The sequence below is a fragment of the Dermochelys coriacea genome, chromosome 22 (assembly GCF_009764565.3).
Source record: "Dermochelys coriacea isolate rDerCor1 chromosome 22, rDerCor1.pri.v4, whole genome shotgun sequence".
In the NCBI taxonomy this organism is placed as follows: domain Eukaryota; kingdom Metazoa; phylum Chordata; order Testudines; family Dermochelyidae; genus Dermochelys; species Dermochelys coriacea.
The window spans coordinates 9,115,177-9,131,044 of record NC_050089.1 but is presented as its reverse complement, the minus strand read 5'-3'; the positions used below and the strand labels follow the sequence as shown (position 1 = coordinate 9,131,044).

The 15,868-nt window shown below is 48.4% G+C and overlaps 2 protein-coding genes across 3 annotated transcripts in view; one reads left to right on the top strand and one right to left on the bottom strand.

The window, feature by feature from the left end:
- Nucleotides 1–2,526: 2,526 nt before the first annotated feature.
- On the bottom strand, nucleotides 2,527–14,037 carry ACAD8 (acyl-CoA dehydrogenase family member 8). The gene is made up of 11 exons (XM_038380932.2): nucleotides 13,733–14,037; nucleotides 11,891–11,991; nucleotides 11,275–11,444; nucleotides 9,350–9,459; nucleotides 8,493–8,569; nucleotides 7,633–7,770; nucleotides 6,542–6,677; nucleotides 6,337–6,434; nucleotides 4,998–5,150; nucleotides 3,914–4,016; nucleotides 2,527–2,829 (listed from the first exon to the last, which is right to left on the bottom strand). Exons 1-11 carry the CDS (start codon nucleotides 13,830–13,832, stop codon nucleotides 2,777–2,779), a joined length of 1,239 nt encoding a protein of 412 aa, XP_038236860.1. The 5' UTR covers nucleotides 13,833–14,037; the 3' UTR covers nucleotides 2,527–2,776.
- THYN1 (thymocyte nuclear protein 1) overlaps nucleotides 14,020–15,868 on the top strand; it is a 20,668-nt gene continuing 18,819 nt past the window's right edge. For both annotated transcript variants that reach the window (XM_043501063.1, XM_038380942.2), the window contains exons 1-2: nucleotides 14,020–14,215; nucleotides 14,929–15,012. In XM_043501063.1, coding sequence (XP_043356998.1) covers nucleotides 14,970–15,012 — 43 coding nt within the window. In that variant the 5' untranslated portion in view covers nucleotides 14,020–14,215; nucleotides 14,929–14,969. The remainder of the gene's footprint in view (nucleotides 14,216–14,928; nucleotides 15,013–15,868) is intronic.

Here is a 15,868-nt window from a genome sequence, read left to right as displayed (position 1 = left end):
TAAAAGGGGCCTTATGCCCAACTTGGGGCACAGCCAGCACCCCTACCCACAGAACCCACCCCCCTTGCTGGTATCACAGAGCTTTGTATGCAGCAGACACTGTGGCAGTCGGGGGGGGGTAGGGGGAGGGATGAGGCAGCAAAGGATACCAAGCCCCCCAGCCCGCATCATGGCAGTGGAGAGTCACAGTTCCACGGAGACCAGCACCCCATGCTCTCTCCCTCACGCAGAAGGCACCGTGCCGGTGCATTCGGCTCTGTGAATACGGCCCTGGTATAACGCGACTACAGCATATGCTGGGTGGGCGGGAGCCGGCCTGCTCTTACCAGCTGTCCCCGTGATGCCCCAAATTTTTGGGTGCCCTACCAGCCGTGTATGCTGCATATGCCTAAAGACGGCCTTGCTTTCATTTTTGCAAACACACCTACTCTGCAGCTGTAGGGATTCACAGCATTGTGAAGACCCCCCAGCAACAGGCCCATTCCTCCACCTTTACACACGCATGTGTATAGGCATCTCATTTAAATTTCCCTTTGTATGCAGTTAAATTAGTCACTGGTTAGCAGTTCTGCAAACCAAAGCTCTTGGTTTCTCTCCTAGCACAGTCAACCACTGTACAGTCTTTTTTCACACTGGTGGGGGTGTGCAGTATCTCTCACGCTGGCCCTCAAGAGCACTTCCAAGAGGAAGAGTAGAGTTCACACTAATGGCTCATTCCATCCTCATTCTGCCTTTTTTTACCAACATTGTCAATTGTGATGGTGGATTTGGAGATAAATACATCTGCCTCCACACCTAGACTGAGACCAATTCAGTTCACAGCATATGAAGCCTGTGCAGGTAACAACTGTCAGTCTCTACCCAGCTAAGCCAGATTCAAGCCATTTATGCCTGAACCATTCACAGCACCATTTATAGCCAATTACATAAACCTGAGTTTACAGAGCATCTTGACACAAGCAACCCAGTGAATGGGAGATAGATAAGGCTTCACTGGCTCTCTGGTTGGACTCTGCAGTACTAGGCAAATATTTAGAGAGGCCCAAACAAGGGTTACTTATAGGGCAGTAGCCTTCTGTTTACCCAAGTACTAAATACAGTCAGTTTGGATTTTAGCTTTTAGCAAGCCAGTCTGTACAACAGAGATCTGTAGTGTCTGGGGAGCTGGTTACAATGAAGTTGAAATATATAGCGGTTACACACTTAAGTCCCATCTACACGGTTAAGCAACACTGTCAAAACCATCACGTCTTGACAGTCATGTTGTAAGTAAGCACAGACAAGTTCTGAACAGTTAAAGAGTTTCTATGGAGCCACAGTGTGTCTCACAATGTCAAAAACATTTTGGTATGACAATCCATTCCCTCCCCATCCTCTACCTGGAAGGGTCAGATACATGTGTGTTCATCTTGAAGAAGGAAAGGTCAAGTTACTTCAGTTCCTTGATATTATGCGGGGAGGGGGGGGAATCTCCCATGTCATTTTTTGTGGCAGATACTGAAAAAGGAATGTTGCCCAATAATTAAAGCCAGGAATAGGAAGTCAGCTATCTCTACCACTGACTCCTTACCTTGTCACTTCCCCTCTCTCCACCTCAATTTCCCCATCTATCAAATGAGAATGTCAACACTTTCCCACCGGAAAGAGATGTTAGTTGGTAAAGCACTTTAAGGGACTAAAGAAATGCAAGTTATTAGTAATCATTAGGATTTTCCATTAAACAAGCTGATTTAAAAAAAATGCTATCAACTAAAGGAAATATGTTCAAATTAAAGAACTAGAATGTTGCAGAAAGAGTGAATTAGCAGAACTGATGAAACCCCCTAGTGTTTTTATTGTCATAGCTTTATTGATTCCGACATTGAGGGGGCGGGAAAAGTAAACCTGATCAAAGCTCTGACTCTGCTTGTATTGTACGTTTCTGGGTAGAGTTAATTTGAGAATAAGGAGCCCAGGTTTTCTCGTGCAAGATTCTCTCATCTATCCCCCTGATCCCATTACCAAGGATTCATAATGTTAATGAAAGCATTAACTGGGATGGGGTAGATCAAAAGCCAGTTGCACTAGGTAAGAGAACTCTAGGAAATGAGAAGCAGTGATGCTTCATGATTAGCACCAGGTACGCCCCATTCCCTTCAATGGGTTTAAAATGCTCACTGCACTTTGTAACAACTCACAGAGACACAATCTTTATGGATAACTTGCCCCAGTGCTGCAGCACAGCAGCTTGGAAAGACAAGGGTTTAAACAAGGCAACAGATTCTCCCTGTGATTCAAAGGAGTTGCCTTATTGATCCATAAGAGAGCATGCATGTGCACAGTCCTGCCTGAAATGAATCAGTAGGCTATGCCTCCACATCTGCCTTAGAAATGCCCCAGAGAAGGAGAGGGGCTGACTGGATTCCCTCTGTTTTAATCCTGTCCTGGCACAAAAGTAGACTGGATGACCTCACAGGTCTAATGTTTCTGTCTGAGGAGGGGCAGGGCAGCAGCAATGGCCCATGGTCAGGACACAGGGACAAAGGCTTTCATTCATGTCTGATTTTTATCTTTGGCGTCCTTGATACCAGACAAGTACCAGCAGTTCTGCCAGGCACCGCATACAGCTGGGACCCCATGTGGGCTGCATACAGCTGTGCTTGGGATCAGAAAAAGTCAAGAGAGTTTCCACTGGTACATTCCCACTCCCAGGGAAGGAGTCTATGGAAACAGGAGCAATAGAAAATGTTCTAGCGAGCAAGCGGAGTGCATTAAGACTAGAGATCCACTCCTGGTTTCACTCCTGTAACAGACTCCGGGCCACAATCATCCTCATCACCTCGTTCGTACCTGCAGCAGGACAAAACACAGAGACAGAGACACTCATCAGTTAAGTGAAGGCCCAATCCTACTTCCATTGAAGTCAAATGCAAAAAACCTGCTCTCTTAAACCCACAACAGAGCAGTATGCAATCAGCAGAGCAGTTATTCCATGTCTCCATCCAGCCTGTGATCAGGGCAAAACCTGGTGAGATCTGTAGCCTACTCTACAGAAGAGATTCCTTTCAAGCATGAAAGGAGTTCTGGGTATTAGTGGGCGTAGAGGAGAAGGTAAGACATAGATGCCTGGAAAAAGACCGCTCATTAAGGGGGCACTGAGCGCGCCTTGCTCCTATTGATATTAAAAGGATTTTAGGGCACTGAGCACCTAGCAGAACTGGGCCCCTACTGAAGGCCATTCTCTCTGCTTTACCTACCTACTGCTACATATGCATCATATCAGAGAGTAGAAAGGAGCATAGCAGGGGGGCCAGGACCATACCCCTTCCTGATAGTCTAATTCTAGGTGAATGGAGTTCGAAGAATAGCAGTAATAATGATTAAGAGGGCAGATTAAAAATAAAAAGCTTGGCTCTGCTCAGTGGGATATTACCACAATTCTCTCTACAAGGATCTGAAGGTGGAACAGTACACAGAGCGAGAGGAATTGTTTAGGGTTCAACAATGGGTGTTAATAGGAGTAACCGGATGAAATTAAACACACACCTTTAGTGTGAACATCAAGAGACCTTTCCCTCTGGTGAGACCCATTAAATAATCAAATTTTTCCCAGGGAGGTGGAGGGAGCTCCTTCAACTGAGTCATGTGGAGCAAGAGTGGACAAGACACTAAAAAATAGACTGCAGGGAGCAATCCTGCACATGGAGTCTCTTCCGTCTTCTACTGGGTTGGAAATACTTACAGGGCTACACAAATTTGCTATAGCCCAATGAACTCATATCCCCTGCATGGGTTTTGCTGTCAGATGAGAGACCTAAAGCACAAAATGAAAGAAGTGGAATTTGCAACTATAATCCAAATCCCTGTTCTCCACTGGGACATACGGCCAAGGCCACAGCCAGTTGTCAGTTTTGTTGGCAATACCCCAGGTTACCTTCCAAGATCTGGTGGACTCTGATGTCTCTCATGAACTGCTGCACAGCATAGTCCTTCAGGTAGCCATAGCCTCCATGCATCTGCAGGGCCTGGTTGCAGATCTGATGAGAAGAGAACATTGGTGGGCCAGGCCCAGAGTGGTGAAGTGACTTGCCCAGGGTCACACAGCAAGTCAGTGGCAGAGCTAGGACTAGAGCCCAGGAATCTGGACTAATTCTGTGCTCTAACCACCAAACCACATTCCCAAGCAGAAATGGAAATGGAACCCAGGAGTCCTAAATTCCAGTCTCTTCTGCTCTAACCACTATATGCCATGGTGCTTGTTGCCATATTTCCCAGACGGTGCCATTTAAAACCATCTTAAAAGGAATGCTGCAATGCACAAGCATTTTAATTCCCTTCAACCAAGGCAGTTTCTGCTGCATTTCTAATTGAGTCTAGGTCCAAAATTAAAATGCAAGACCACCATCTAGTGGCCAGCTAGGATAATTCCAGGATAAAAGCCCTCTATTTAAAGATGGTACCAAGCCTAACTATAATTAATCCTGTGTGTGAGATACACCACACTGGCAGTATACATCCAGGGAGCTAATGACAGGATGTAGTGGTAATTCCAAAATATAACTAATCCAAGACAATTCATAGCTCAGAAGCTTTTTTCTTTTAATTAAATGGTATTCTGTAATTGCATTACAGTACCCCCCCCCCCACTCCCAATGACACATGCTAACCAGGAATTAAGACCAAGTAATGGACACCCTGGTAATGCTCTACTCACAAGTCTGCCCGAGCCCCTGGGCTCCTAGAAGCAGCAGAAGGCGTTATAGCATATGAAGAATACCCAGAGAGAAAGATCATGCCCTGCAGAGGGGCCGAGATTCCTGCCTGCACATAGGCCAGGATTCTGGACCTCGAAAGGGGCCCCAAGACTAGGTTTATGGCCCACCAAACGTGTTCAGGGCTGGAACCCTGCAGACAGAAGAGACTTCCTGAAATCCCAAGCAGTGTCAGCCACTACAAGGAGACTCTGAACGTCTCTGATTACGACCCCCCCTACCCCGGCTGAGACTTGGAAAACCTACTGCGAAGCACTCATCAGTGGCAAAGAGTTTGGCCATGGCGCACAGGGCGATGGCGTCCTCCCGCTCCTCCTGCAGCGCTTGTGCCGCATTCCGTACCATGAGCCTTGCCGCCACCAAGTGCGTTGCCATCTCAGCCAGTCTGAACTGGAGGTACTGCCGGGAAGGAAATAAACAACATATGAGGGGCCAGGTTAAGCCAGAGGCTCAGTGAGTCCTTGCCCTGAAACACCTCCCCCTACCCATCCTCCTCAGGTGGGGCCTTGCCCTAGTATCACCCCCTGCCCCCTCAATTGGGGCCCTGTTCTGAATCCCACACCCCACCCTTTCCCCCCCGTCAGGCACTGTCCCCCACGTATCCCTCAGTCCCCTCAGGTGCTCCCCCGTGCTGCCCCCGCCACCCCCATCCCACTCAGGCAGGGCCCCATCTTTGTATTTCCTCTTTAGGGAAACTTTCTAGAAAGGACTTCCCTTCACATGAAGCTCAAGCCTCTCTGATTCTCTGTGCCAGGGCCCCTGGCTCCCCCAGCTCCCCAATTCCTCTCTCTCAGCCTCTATATTTTTCTCCAGCTCCTTTGGAGCATCTGGCTCTCTTCTATCATAAGGTGCAAGGGACTGCGGAAGACTTTGTTACGGTCTAGCTAGGGAACTTTCACTTTCTCGAGCCGAGAGGTTACTGTGGGGCATAGATAGCTGCTTTGTTATTGTAGAAGATAGTTCTTGAAGGACACAGCTGCTGTGTTATTGCAGGATATAGATAGTTCTTGAAGAACATAGCTGCTTTCCATGGCCCTTTGCCAGGTAGTAGAAAGCCCCCCTTTAAGAAGCACCTAATTCTATATTCATGAGCTGTTTTTGTGTAGTGCTTATTAACGCTGACTGTCTGCCCCTCCGTTGGACTCCGTCCCAAGCAAAGCTCCGGTGTGCTGGGTTCCCCGCCTCCATGACTGCAACGCTTGGAGTCCCCGTTGTGGGTGGGTCACTAACCTTCAATAAAGCCAATAACTCACAGCTGTGTGTAAGCCTCGTTTTTCTCCTGCCAGGCCTGTGGTGCTTTGAGCACCTAGGCCCAGAACAATAAGGCCAACAAATAATTATCATGAACTATTTTCTGCATGAGGAGAGAAAACCCCCATCACCTATTGCCACCCAAACCTCTCCCAGCGGGAGATGCTATAAAAGAGGGTGCGAGTACATTAGCACTGGGAGAAGCTACTGCAGTCCCAGCTTCTCCCAGCAGAATGCATCTAAGGCAGGATGTGTGAGCTCTAGCTGCTTGTTTATGCAACAGCCAGAGGGGTGCAGTGGAGGAGGGAGCAGAGCTTTTAGACAGAAAAGTCACCTGGTTACTGGCCAAGGGTTCCCCAAACTGCTTGCGGATGGTGAGATGATCCTGGGTCAGGAGGACAGAGGCATGAGCAGCTCCTAGAGAACAAGAAGCTGGCGAGGGAAGCCAAGGGCACAGAGTGAATATTACATGACAGCCACCACACTAGACTAACAGTGAGGAGACCTTCCCTCCCCTTGCTCTTAGCTGCCAGGCTTACCAATATTGATCCTCCCTCCATTCAGGCCCTTCATGGCAATGCCAAAGCCCTGCCCCTCTGCGCCAAGCCGGTTGGCCACAGGAACAGCACAGTCCTCGAAGATCACAGCCCGAGTCGGCTGGGAGTTCCAGCCCACCTGGGAAAGACAGGAGTATCTCACAGACTGTCTGGAGGGCAGGGCACATCCAGCTCTCCACTGGAGAAATAACAGGTCTATCACTTCTCTCTCCCTCCACTGCCAAGCTTGTGAAGGACAGCACTTCTGTAACGCAGACTCTGTGACACAGAGTGAGGTTTACCTCAGATTCTGCAGTGAAGAGGAGTCTATTCAGATGCTCCTCCAGCCTTTCTGAACTAAAGATTTACACGTGCACTGCCCTTTTCAGCTGGATTTTGACAGTAACTTTCAGGACAGTTTAGGTGGCTCAGTTTTAGTTCGCTGGATTTGTACCTCCTGACACCTGGATCACGAGTTTAGTGATCTCCAAAGCTCTGTAGTCACATGCAAAGCACCATGCAGTCTGGTTGTCTCTGCTCAGGAGAGACCCCATTACTAGCTTAGCCAAGGGGTCAGGACTGAGCTTCACCAATGTTGCTGGTGAGGGTTGAGGATCAGGTGCATGTGAAGCTTGCACAGGGGCTTTCTGCACCATACATAACCCTGATTGGTTTGAGAAGCCCTTAAACTTCACGAGCAACTCCATCCACCAGAAATTAAAATGCAAATGCCTACAGGAAAAGCGCAGATCCAGTGAATCTGCATCTGGTACTGGCTTGACAGACCTGGAGATTAAAGCCCTCCATCTATCCACGCAGCAGATACAGCATGAGCAATGGCAGGGCAAGGTTTCCCCACACTGTGCACCTCAATGCTGCCCCGAGCCAGGACACTGGATTATCTGGGGCTATGGTGCAGTGAGGAAGCAGGATAGCAGATTAGAATGGTCCAGCTGTCTCACCCAGTCCAGAGCTGGATAGGCCTGCTATCTGATCAGACATGGGATCGCCAGTGGTCTACTCCAGTTTGGCCTGCCTCTGCCATGTTCCACACCTCCACCCCCAACAACCTTGATGGTGTGTGGGTCTCTCACCTTCCTCTCTTTTTTGCCAAAGCTGAGCCCTGGAATTCCTTTCTCCAGCACCAGGCAGGAGATGCCCTTGGGGCCAGACCCTCCTGTGCGACACATGACCACGTACACATCTGTGTCGCCACCGCCACTGATGAAGGCCTGGCAAGGGGCACAGGAAATGAGACAGAATTAGCACGCAAGGAGCCCACACCCAGAGCCCGGGAAGCAGGAAAGAATTTCCACTGGACACCATGTGCTGAAAGGGAGTTAGATGTCTTGTGTGGTGATCCAAGGGCAGAGAGAAGCCAAGAGGAGGGCGAGGGGGTCGGAGAGCCGGGGGAGGAGAGACAAGGAGACAGAGAAGCAAGGGGGGGCTTGAGGGATTGGTTTATGGGGTGAAATCACAAGCTGAACAGATGTAGACTGGCAAATTGGGGTTGGAGGGACAGAAAGAGACAGGATAACCACCTCCAATTACTGGTCGTTAGGGTGCCGAAATTCCAGGGAAAGGAGTCATTCAGGATGCTCTGAGGGGATAGAGCTAGGAGTAGCGGGAGGAAGTTCAGCATCAGGCAGGGCTTCTCAACAGTGTGATTTACTGGGCTGGGAACAGCATCTCCAAGGGAAGAGGCAGATGCCCCAGCACCAAGGGACATGTAAGAACAGAACTGAACAAAGCCCTAGAGAAAACACTGCGGGGAACAATCCTGCCCTGGGAGAAGCAACTGGAGATGATGTGAAATAATGGGATATTTCCAGTTCCACAAGCCAAGAGGAAGAGGCAGAGATGAGAGGGTGAGTGGGGGAGGCAGAGAGATATGGCAACAACCCTCTCAACATGCAGGGTGCTCAGGGGGTTTTAAGGCGAGAAAAGCTGGTACCTTGGAACCATTAAGGACATAGGTGTCGCCTTTCCTCTTGGCTGTGGTTATCAGGGAAGCTGCATCACTTCCACTTCCTGTTAGTGGGGAAGGAAAGGAGCCAATGAGATGGCAAGGCTGCCTCTCTCCTCCAGAGACCGTGTGTTTACTCGGTTTGATGAGGAGTCAGACTCAGGGCCAAATGCATCCCTGGAACCAGAAAGTATAACTCCTACTAACCTCAATGGGGGCTGTACCCCTTTGCCCCCGAGCTATATTTATCCTCTAGAGCCCAGCCATCCAGAGCAGGACGGTCAACCACATCGTCATGGGCTGAGGAACAGGTCTCTTCCAGCTCATGTGGGATCCTGACTGCCCATGGCTTTGAACTAGAGAGATCAGATCTGTGTGGATTTATTAATTAAAGTGCTCTGGACATAGATTCACTCTCTTACCACAGTATTTACCCATTTTGTTTAACCAGCCTTGAAAACATGAGCTGCAGGCCAGTCAAAGTGGGTCTACTTTTGTTGTATATTCTGCAAATCTGTGTGTATCCCGACGAAGGCACCCTATTGTACCTTCAGCTCCTCACTTCTCTCAGGGAATCACAGCACTTCTCCCAGCCCTTCCCACCACTGCTGTATGCTAAAGGGAGAAGACCATCAGCATCACGAGATGTGCCCCATTGAGGTACCTGTCCTTGCTACACCGATACTCTAAAGCACACGCCACATGGAGATCTAGAAAGCTCAGAGCAACAGGAGATGGAGTTTCACTTCCAGTTCCTTGGAACATTTGAGAATGAGAGTGACTGTTACAACATTGCTGGGACTCAGGACCGGATGGGGTTGGAATTATTTGTACATGAAGCTCACCCGGCTCGGTCAGGCAGTAAGAGGCTAACTTCTCCATGCTACAGAGGGATGGGCAGAACTTGTGTCTCTGCTCCTCGTTCCCAAAGGTGTCAATCATCCAAGCACACATGCTGCACCAGGAGAGAAGGGATGGTGTTATAATGCATGCATACAAGCATAGGCCTAGCAAAAAGGATGATAACAGAATGCTCATGCCACTGGTTTGGAGGTTTTCAGCCTCTTCCAGAGCTAATCTAACCTAGCCTAGGAAACAGACACTGTCCCCCACTGAAACTGAAAAAAGCAACTGCATGCCACAGGGACTGGCTCAGGGTCTTAAACTTCATAAAGCTTCTTGGAATCAGTGTATAGGGCTGAGACTCAGGAGACCTGCATTCTATTCTCAACTCTGCCACTGACTCAGTGTGAGACCTTGGACAAGTCACGGCCTCTTTGTGTGCCTTAGCATCTGTAAAAAGGGTCTAGAGATAATTATATTAGTATTAATATTGCAGTAGTGCCTAGAAGTCCCAATCATGGACCAGAACCCCACTGTGTTAGGCACTATACAAGTGGAACAAAAAAATGGTCTCTGCTCCAAAGAGTTTACAATTCATTTTCCTTTCTAAAGCATTTAGAGTTCTACAAAATTGTTACAATAATACTACCGAGAGGAAGGTGTAAATATTATTTCCATGCCCTACAAAGAAAAGGCTGACTCTTACTATGTATTGGTACATTGTCTAGTGCAATGGGACCCTCATCTTGACTGGGATATTGCCACACTAAATAAACCAGATTAGAGCTGGGGTAACTGAGGCACAAAGCATTTAAGGGATCTGCCCATGGCTATATAGTAAGTCAATGACAGAGCTAGGAATAAAACCCCAAAGTTCCCAGCTCCAGCCCTCTGCTCACATCACTAGGCTAAAATTATTTCCTTGTGAATAGGAATGATTCCTTCCAGTGTCCGAGGGACTGCAGCTTGATTGTTAAGAGTAACCAGCCATGCCCCAGATGCCCACTAATGGTCCCTACATTACATCCTTACACGATGAAATTCAATACAGACAAGTGAAAAGTACTACATGTAGGAAGGAAAAATCAAATTCACAATTACAAAATGAGGACTAACTGCCTCGTTGGCAGTGCTGCTGAAAAGGATCTGGGGGTTATAGTGGATCACAAATCGAATATGAGTTACCATGTGATGCAGTTTGCAAAAAGGGCTAATAATATCATTCTGGGTTATATTAACAGGAATATTGTATGTAGGACATGGGAAGTAACTGTCCAAAACTGGTGAGGCTTGAGCTGGAGTACTGTGTCCAGTTCTGGTGCCACACTTTAGGAAAGATGTGGAAAAATTGGAAAGAATCCAGAGGAAAGCAACAAAAATGATAAAAGGTTTAGAAAATCTAATCTATGAGTAAAGGCTAAAAAATCTGGGCAAGTTTAGTCTTGAGAAAAGAAGGCTGAGGGGGAAGCCGACAGGAGTTTTCAAATATGTTAAAGGCTATTACAAAGAAGACTGTGATTAATAGTTCTCCATATCCACTGAAGGTAGGTGAAGAAGTATGGGCTTATTCTGTAGCAAGGGAGATTTAGATTAGCTATTAGGAAAAAAATACTAACCATAAGGGTAGTTAAGCTTTGGAATAGATTTCCAAGGGAGGTCATGGAATCCCCATCATTGGAGGTTTTTAAGAACAGGTTAAATAAACACCTGTCAGGGATGGACTAGGTTTCCTTGATCCTGCCCCAGCACAGGGAGCTGGACTTGATGACCTCTTGAGGTCCATTCTAGCCCTACGTTTCAATGATTTTGTAATGAATGGCACCCCCGAAAGCTGAAAGATGACAGGATTCAGAGTCCCAGTGTTCATAGTAAGAGTGTTATTCAGCCAGACTGACCACCGATGCTTAGCCAGTTGTCTCCCACTCACTTATGGATGCTCAAGTAGGCAGTAGTGCTGGTACATCCTGTTGACAAAGCCTCAAAGATGACAGAGGTATCAAGCCGTGACAGTCCCGAGCCACCTACATCTGGTTTCACATAGATCCCACCGAACCCCAGCTGGGCTGCCTTCCGCATTGTCTCCACGGGGAATATTTCCTATCGGAGGCACACAGGGAAAAAAGACATTGCAAGAGATCAAGAGCAAGACCAGCTTCAGGTGAAGATGAGCCATGAAGTCCAGTTCTGATCTTCCACAAAGTTTAAGTGGGTAGGTAGGCAACTAGATAGAGCAGGGAGCAAGTGCAGGTTTTCTGACTTCTCCCGCCTGCCTGCTGGGGTCACTGATGGCAGCAGGGTGCCACTGCATCAGCATCCCTAAAGGAAATCTTTCCACTGTCACAATCACAGCACTGAATAAGAGGGGAGGAGCTACTGAGGACACCACTACCTGCAGGGCTGGGGCAAGGGGGATGCTGCAGGGGAAAAAAGAAAAGAAAAGAAATGACTAGTCCTTTAATGCAGGCAAGAGGAACTCCCGAGGGAGGAGAGGGTGTTGGGTGAAGTATCCCTTTTGTGGGCTGGCAGCTGGCCTGTGCTCTCACCTTTTCATCCCATTCTGCCATGTGCGGGGCCATCTCCTTGGCAGCAAAGTCAAAGGCGACCTTTTGGAACTCCTTCTGCTCCTCGGTCAGGCCTGTGGATGCTGGAAGAAGAGTGGATGCTTTCAGAGGATGCGGAAGGAGGCTGCAAACCTCCTCACTTCTTTAATACCCAAGACCAATTTGAAACATTGTAATAATTATTGTTCACAGTCCGATATCTCTTAGCCTTATTATCTACACTGACCCACTCTATTATCCCAGTGAATCAGTGCAGAATGAATGCCTCTGCATGCTGCTACAAGGCAGTGGTCTAGCAGAGGGGCTGCCTTCTGGTGAAACAAAACCAAGGGCCTGATCTCTTGTGGTCACTGAACATGAACTGCAATACACAACTAAAACGGGGCGGGGGGGTGGGCTCTATTGGTGTTTTTTTATGCATAAAGGTAGCCTTAATATTCTACAGGGTTGTTTTTTTGTTGTTGTTGTTTGCCTGGATATTTCTTCTCCCTCTCCATTAGAATGATCACTTTGTGATTTCTTTGCTTTTCTGGAGAACTCACTGGAAAGCTGGGTTGAGGCTTCACAACAGAGCAAAACTTACTGAAACCAACTCCAGCTTCCATGTAAAAACCTTGTCTGCAAAGGAGAGGTAGGGGGGATGAACCCATGTAGTTACACTAGTATGAGCCCTAAGCATAGATGTGCTTCATCATTGCAATTTACACCAGTAATTTACTAGGGAAAGTCTCACATATGCAAGCATGTGACCTTAGATCCTGTACTGGTGTAACTGTGACATACGTACACCCCTGGGGAGAAGGCAATGTGGAGTCACATGCAGGTTAGAGCTCTTTGTTTTTGTCAGAGTTAAACAAAATCCAACCATGCAAAGCAAACCCAAATAGAGTCAGACCCATTCTCCCTTCCCACTCAGTTACAGCTAGGAAAGCTACAGCCCAGGTTTCAAAATCCTGCAATGGAACTATTAACCCCCCAGGTCCTTCAGAGGATCCTCTAGCAAAAATTGGGAAGACAAGAATTGATATTCCTCATTTTAAAATATTCTATTGTAACCACATTCAGAGACCCCGGCTGTACTGGGTGCTGTACAAACATGCAGAAAGAGTCCGTGCCCTGAAGAGTTTACACTCTAATCTTTATAAGATAAAATACAAGCAGAAAAAAATTAAAACAAACTTTAGACCATCTTCACACATCATAAAGAATCAGTAAAGGCTATAAGCAAAATATATTCCTTTTTTTATAGTCCACATTTCAAGATCCTATAGCACTTCTTGCAAAAGTAGAGACAGGAATCCTAGTGCCTTGGCTAAAGGCTAATGTGCATAATTATGTTCTGCTTCATGAAATTCCCACTTCTTAGAATCATAGAGTTAGAAGGGACTGCAAAGATCATCTAGTCTAACCCCCACTTACAATTAGATTTGCAGGCCCTACAATGCGTCAGGGCGCTGTGCAAGTTGTTTGAACAGCACCAACACATGGGACTTTCACTACTTCCCTAGTGAGACCATTCTCCAGCTGGAAAGATCTCACTGGCCGGAAGCTTCTCCTGATGTACAACCTAAGTGTTCCCTTTCTTAAATGCATTACCCGCTTTGGACCACACTCAGCAACGCCTGCTGTTCCCGAATGGACAGAGGAAGGAGGCTCAGTCGCAGCACTGGTTTTATGGGCCCCAGCCCCTCCACCACCTCCCTTCTATGTCAGATGCGCCCATCCCCATCGCCTCTGGGCGCCCCTGCTCCCACATCCTGCCCCCCCTTGCACCGCCTGGCCCCGCGCACTGCGGGGGCTCGGCCCCTCTGCCCTGAACCTTACGATCAATGCAGGAGACGATCCTCCTGCGCCCCAACCCCTGAGGCCAGCCTGGGCTCCTCCGCAGCGGGGCCCCTAACCGGCTGCAGCCTCTCCAAGCCATGCCAGCAGCCGTCCTGTGCCGGGGCGCCTGCCCTGCGCCGCACGGCGGGAGTTGTAGTCCGCAGCGGAGCGCAGCCCGCAAAGGATCCCCGGCTCAGGACGGGGCGCGGGACTACAGCGCCCAGAAAGCACCGCGCGGGGAGGCTGAGGAATTGTGGGAGCTGTAGACCCCCTTCCCCCCACTGCGGGGTTGAGGCTCTCGCATTGGCCGCTGGGCAGGGGGCAGGGTCTTAAAGGCATTGCACGTTTGCATAACTTTTATTGCCCGCCGACCTTCAGTAGGCTGAGAGGCAGGCGGGGGTCCATCCCCCCCACCCCCTGTGCAGCCAGGAGGAGCATCCCTCCTTCCCTCCCCAGGGAGAGGGGCTGCTGCACCCGCAGCTGGTGAGGGGAGCCCTGGCGACGGTGGAGCGGGTGGCTAGAGGGGGGCATGGGGGAGGGGAGCAAGCCCTGGGCATGGGGGGAGGGGAGGGAGCAAGCCCTGGGCATGAGGGCGGGGGAGGGGAGGGAGCAAGCCCTGGGCATGGGGGCGGGGGAGAGGAAAGGAGAGGAGGGGAGGGAGCAAGCCTGGGGAGCAATGACTGTTGTGCTGTGGTTACTAGCAAAGTTGCCCATTAGCTCGCTAAGCAGACATCAGGTTGGGCCAACACCTACCATTGGAGGATTCAAACTTGCCACCTAAAGCTGCAAGGCTCTGCCCCATGAACCATCCAGTGCTCCCAGGATAGGACTCAGCGGCTTGCACCTAGAAGGGGGAACGTTTATACCCTTTCTGCCGCAGCAGCATAGCTGGTGCCCAGTCCGCTGCAGGAGTGGGAGTGAGGGGAAGGTGGACGGGGACATTTGTCCGTCTCTCCCCCCCGCCCCCAAAAAAAAACTTCCTCAAAGAGTCCCAGATTGTCAGAAAGGCCAAAATATGTACAAATTTCCGTTTAGCAGTGGAAGAGCAGCTGTTTGGAGAGTCTTCATCCCTGATATATATTATAAATCACAGCAAAATACTAACACAATAGCCAATTTTTACTTCTTTAAATGAATGGAATGGTTTCTCTCTCTTTTTGCTTGAATAAGTAGTAACAGCAAGTGCCTCCCCACAGGTGCTTCTACTTGCAGAAAAACTAGTTCAGGGAAGCCAGAGATGTCTTCGCAAGGCAAAAAGAGAGGCAGAGCAACATTGGCAGGTCTGTGCAGAAGTCTTACCCCGCTCAACAGCTGTAGCTTTTTGGCTGTTGGGTTCTCGGATTTGGGTGCGTGTTCCAGTTTATAGTAAAAACATGGACAAATACTCTGTGTACTTGCCTGTAAGCTGCCCACCTTCTCATAGGCAAGGATTTTGCAGATTGTATGTCTCTCTTCTACAAATGGTCTGGGGGACCCATATGGACCTGACAAGAGTTTTCCCATCTCTATAATAAGGGATAGTGATGTTTCTTTACTGTTGGGAGATTTAATTTAATATTTGTAAAGCATCCTTAGACTGTCCACTGTAAAGGTACTCTAAGTCAAAATACTGTGTAGAATTGTTGTACTACTTGCTAGAATACAGAGGAGTATTATCAAATAACTAACCAACTTTGTTAGAGGCAATGAGACTTAGTGGTTAGGGCACTGGACATTGTATTCCCACCTCTGCTACTGATTTGCTGTGCGAACTTGGGCAAGTCACTTTTTTTTCCTCTGTGCCTCTGTTATCCGCTCTCTTGGCTGCGTGCTATTTAAGATTTTAACCATTTTCAGGCAGGGACTGTCTCTTAGCATCTAGCACAGTGAGGCCTGTACCTCTGAGGCTTCTAGGTGCTGTAGTACAGGAGATTAAAAATAAAGTACACTGTGATGTACAATTTTTGTGTGTTCACTTATGGGCTAATTCACAGAGTTTGGCTGCCTGCACTTAGTTTCTCATCTGTTAGTACAAAGTAGTCTGATTGTTGCATGTCATGAGGGCCAGTTTTCTGAATCAAGCTAATAGACTGTGACTTGTCTATATTTAAATGACAGTACGAGCAAAACCTTGGCAATAGCTAGACCACAGCTATC

Coding starts and splice junctions, on each gene's coding strand:
- ACAD8 (XM_038380932.2), bottom strand. CDS start 13,832: ATGGCTTGGAGAGGCTGCAGCCGGTTAGGGGCCCCGCTGCGGAGGAGC. Junction 6,435..6,541: donor TGGAGGGAGGATCAATATTG/GTAAGCCTGGCA, acceptor TTCCCTCGCCAG/CTTCTTGTTCTCTAGGAGCT. Junction 2,830..3,913: donor AGTCCACCAGATCTTGGAAG/GTAACCTGGGGT, acceptor GTCCTGCTGCAG/GTACGAACGAGGTGATGAGG.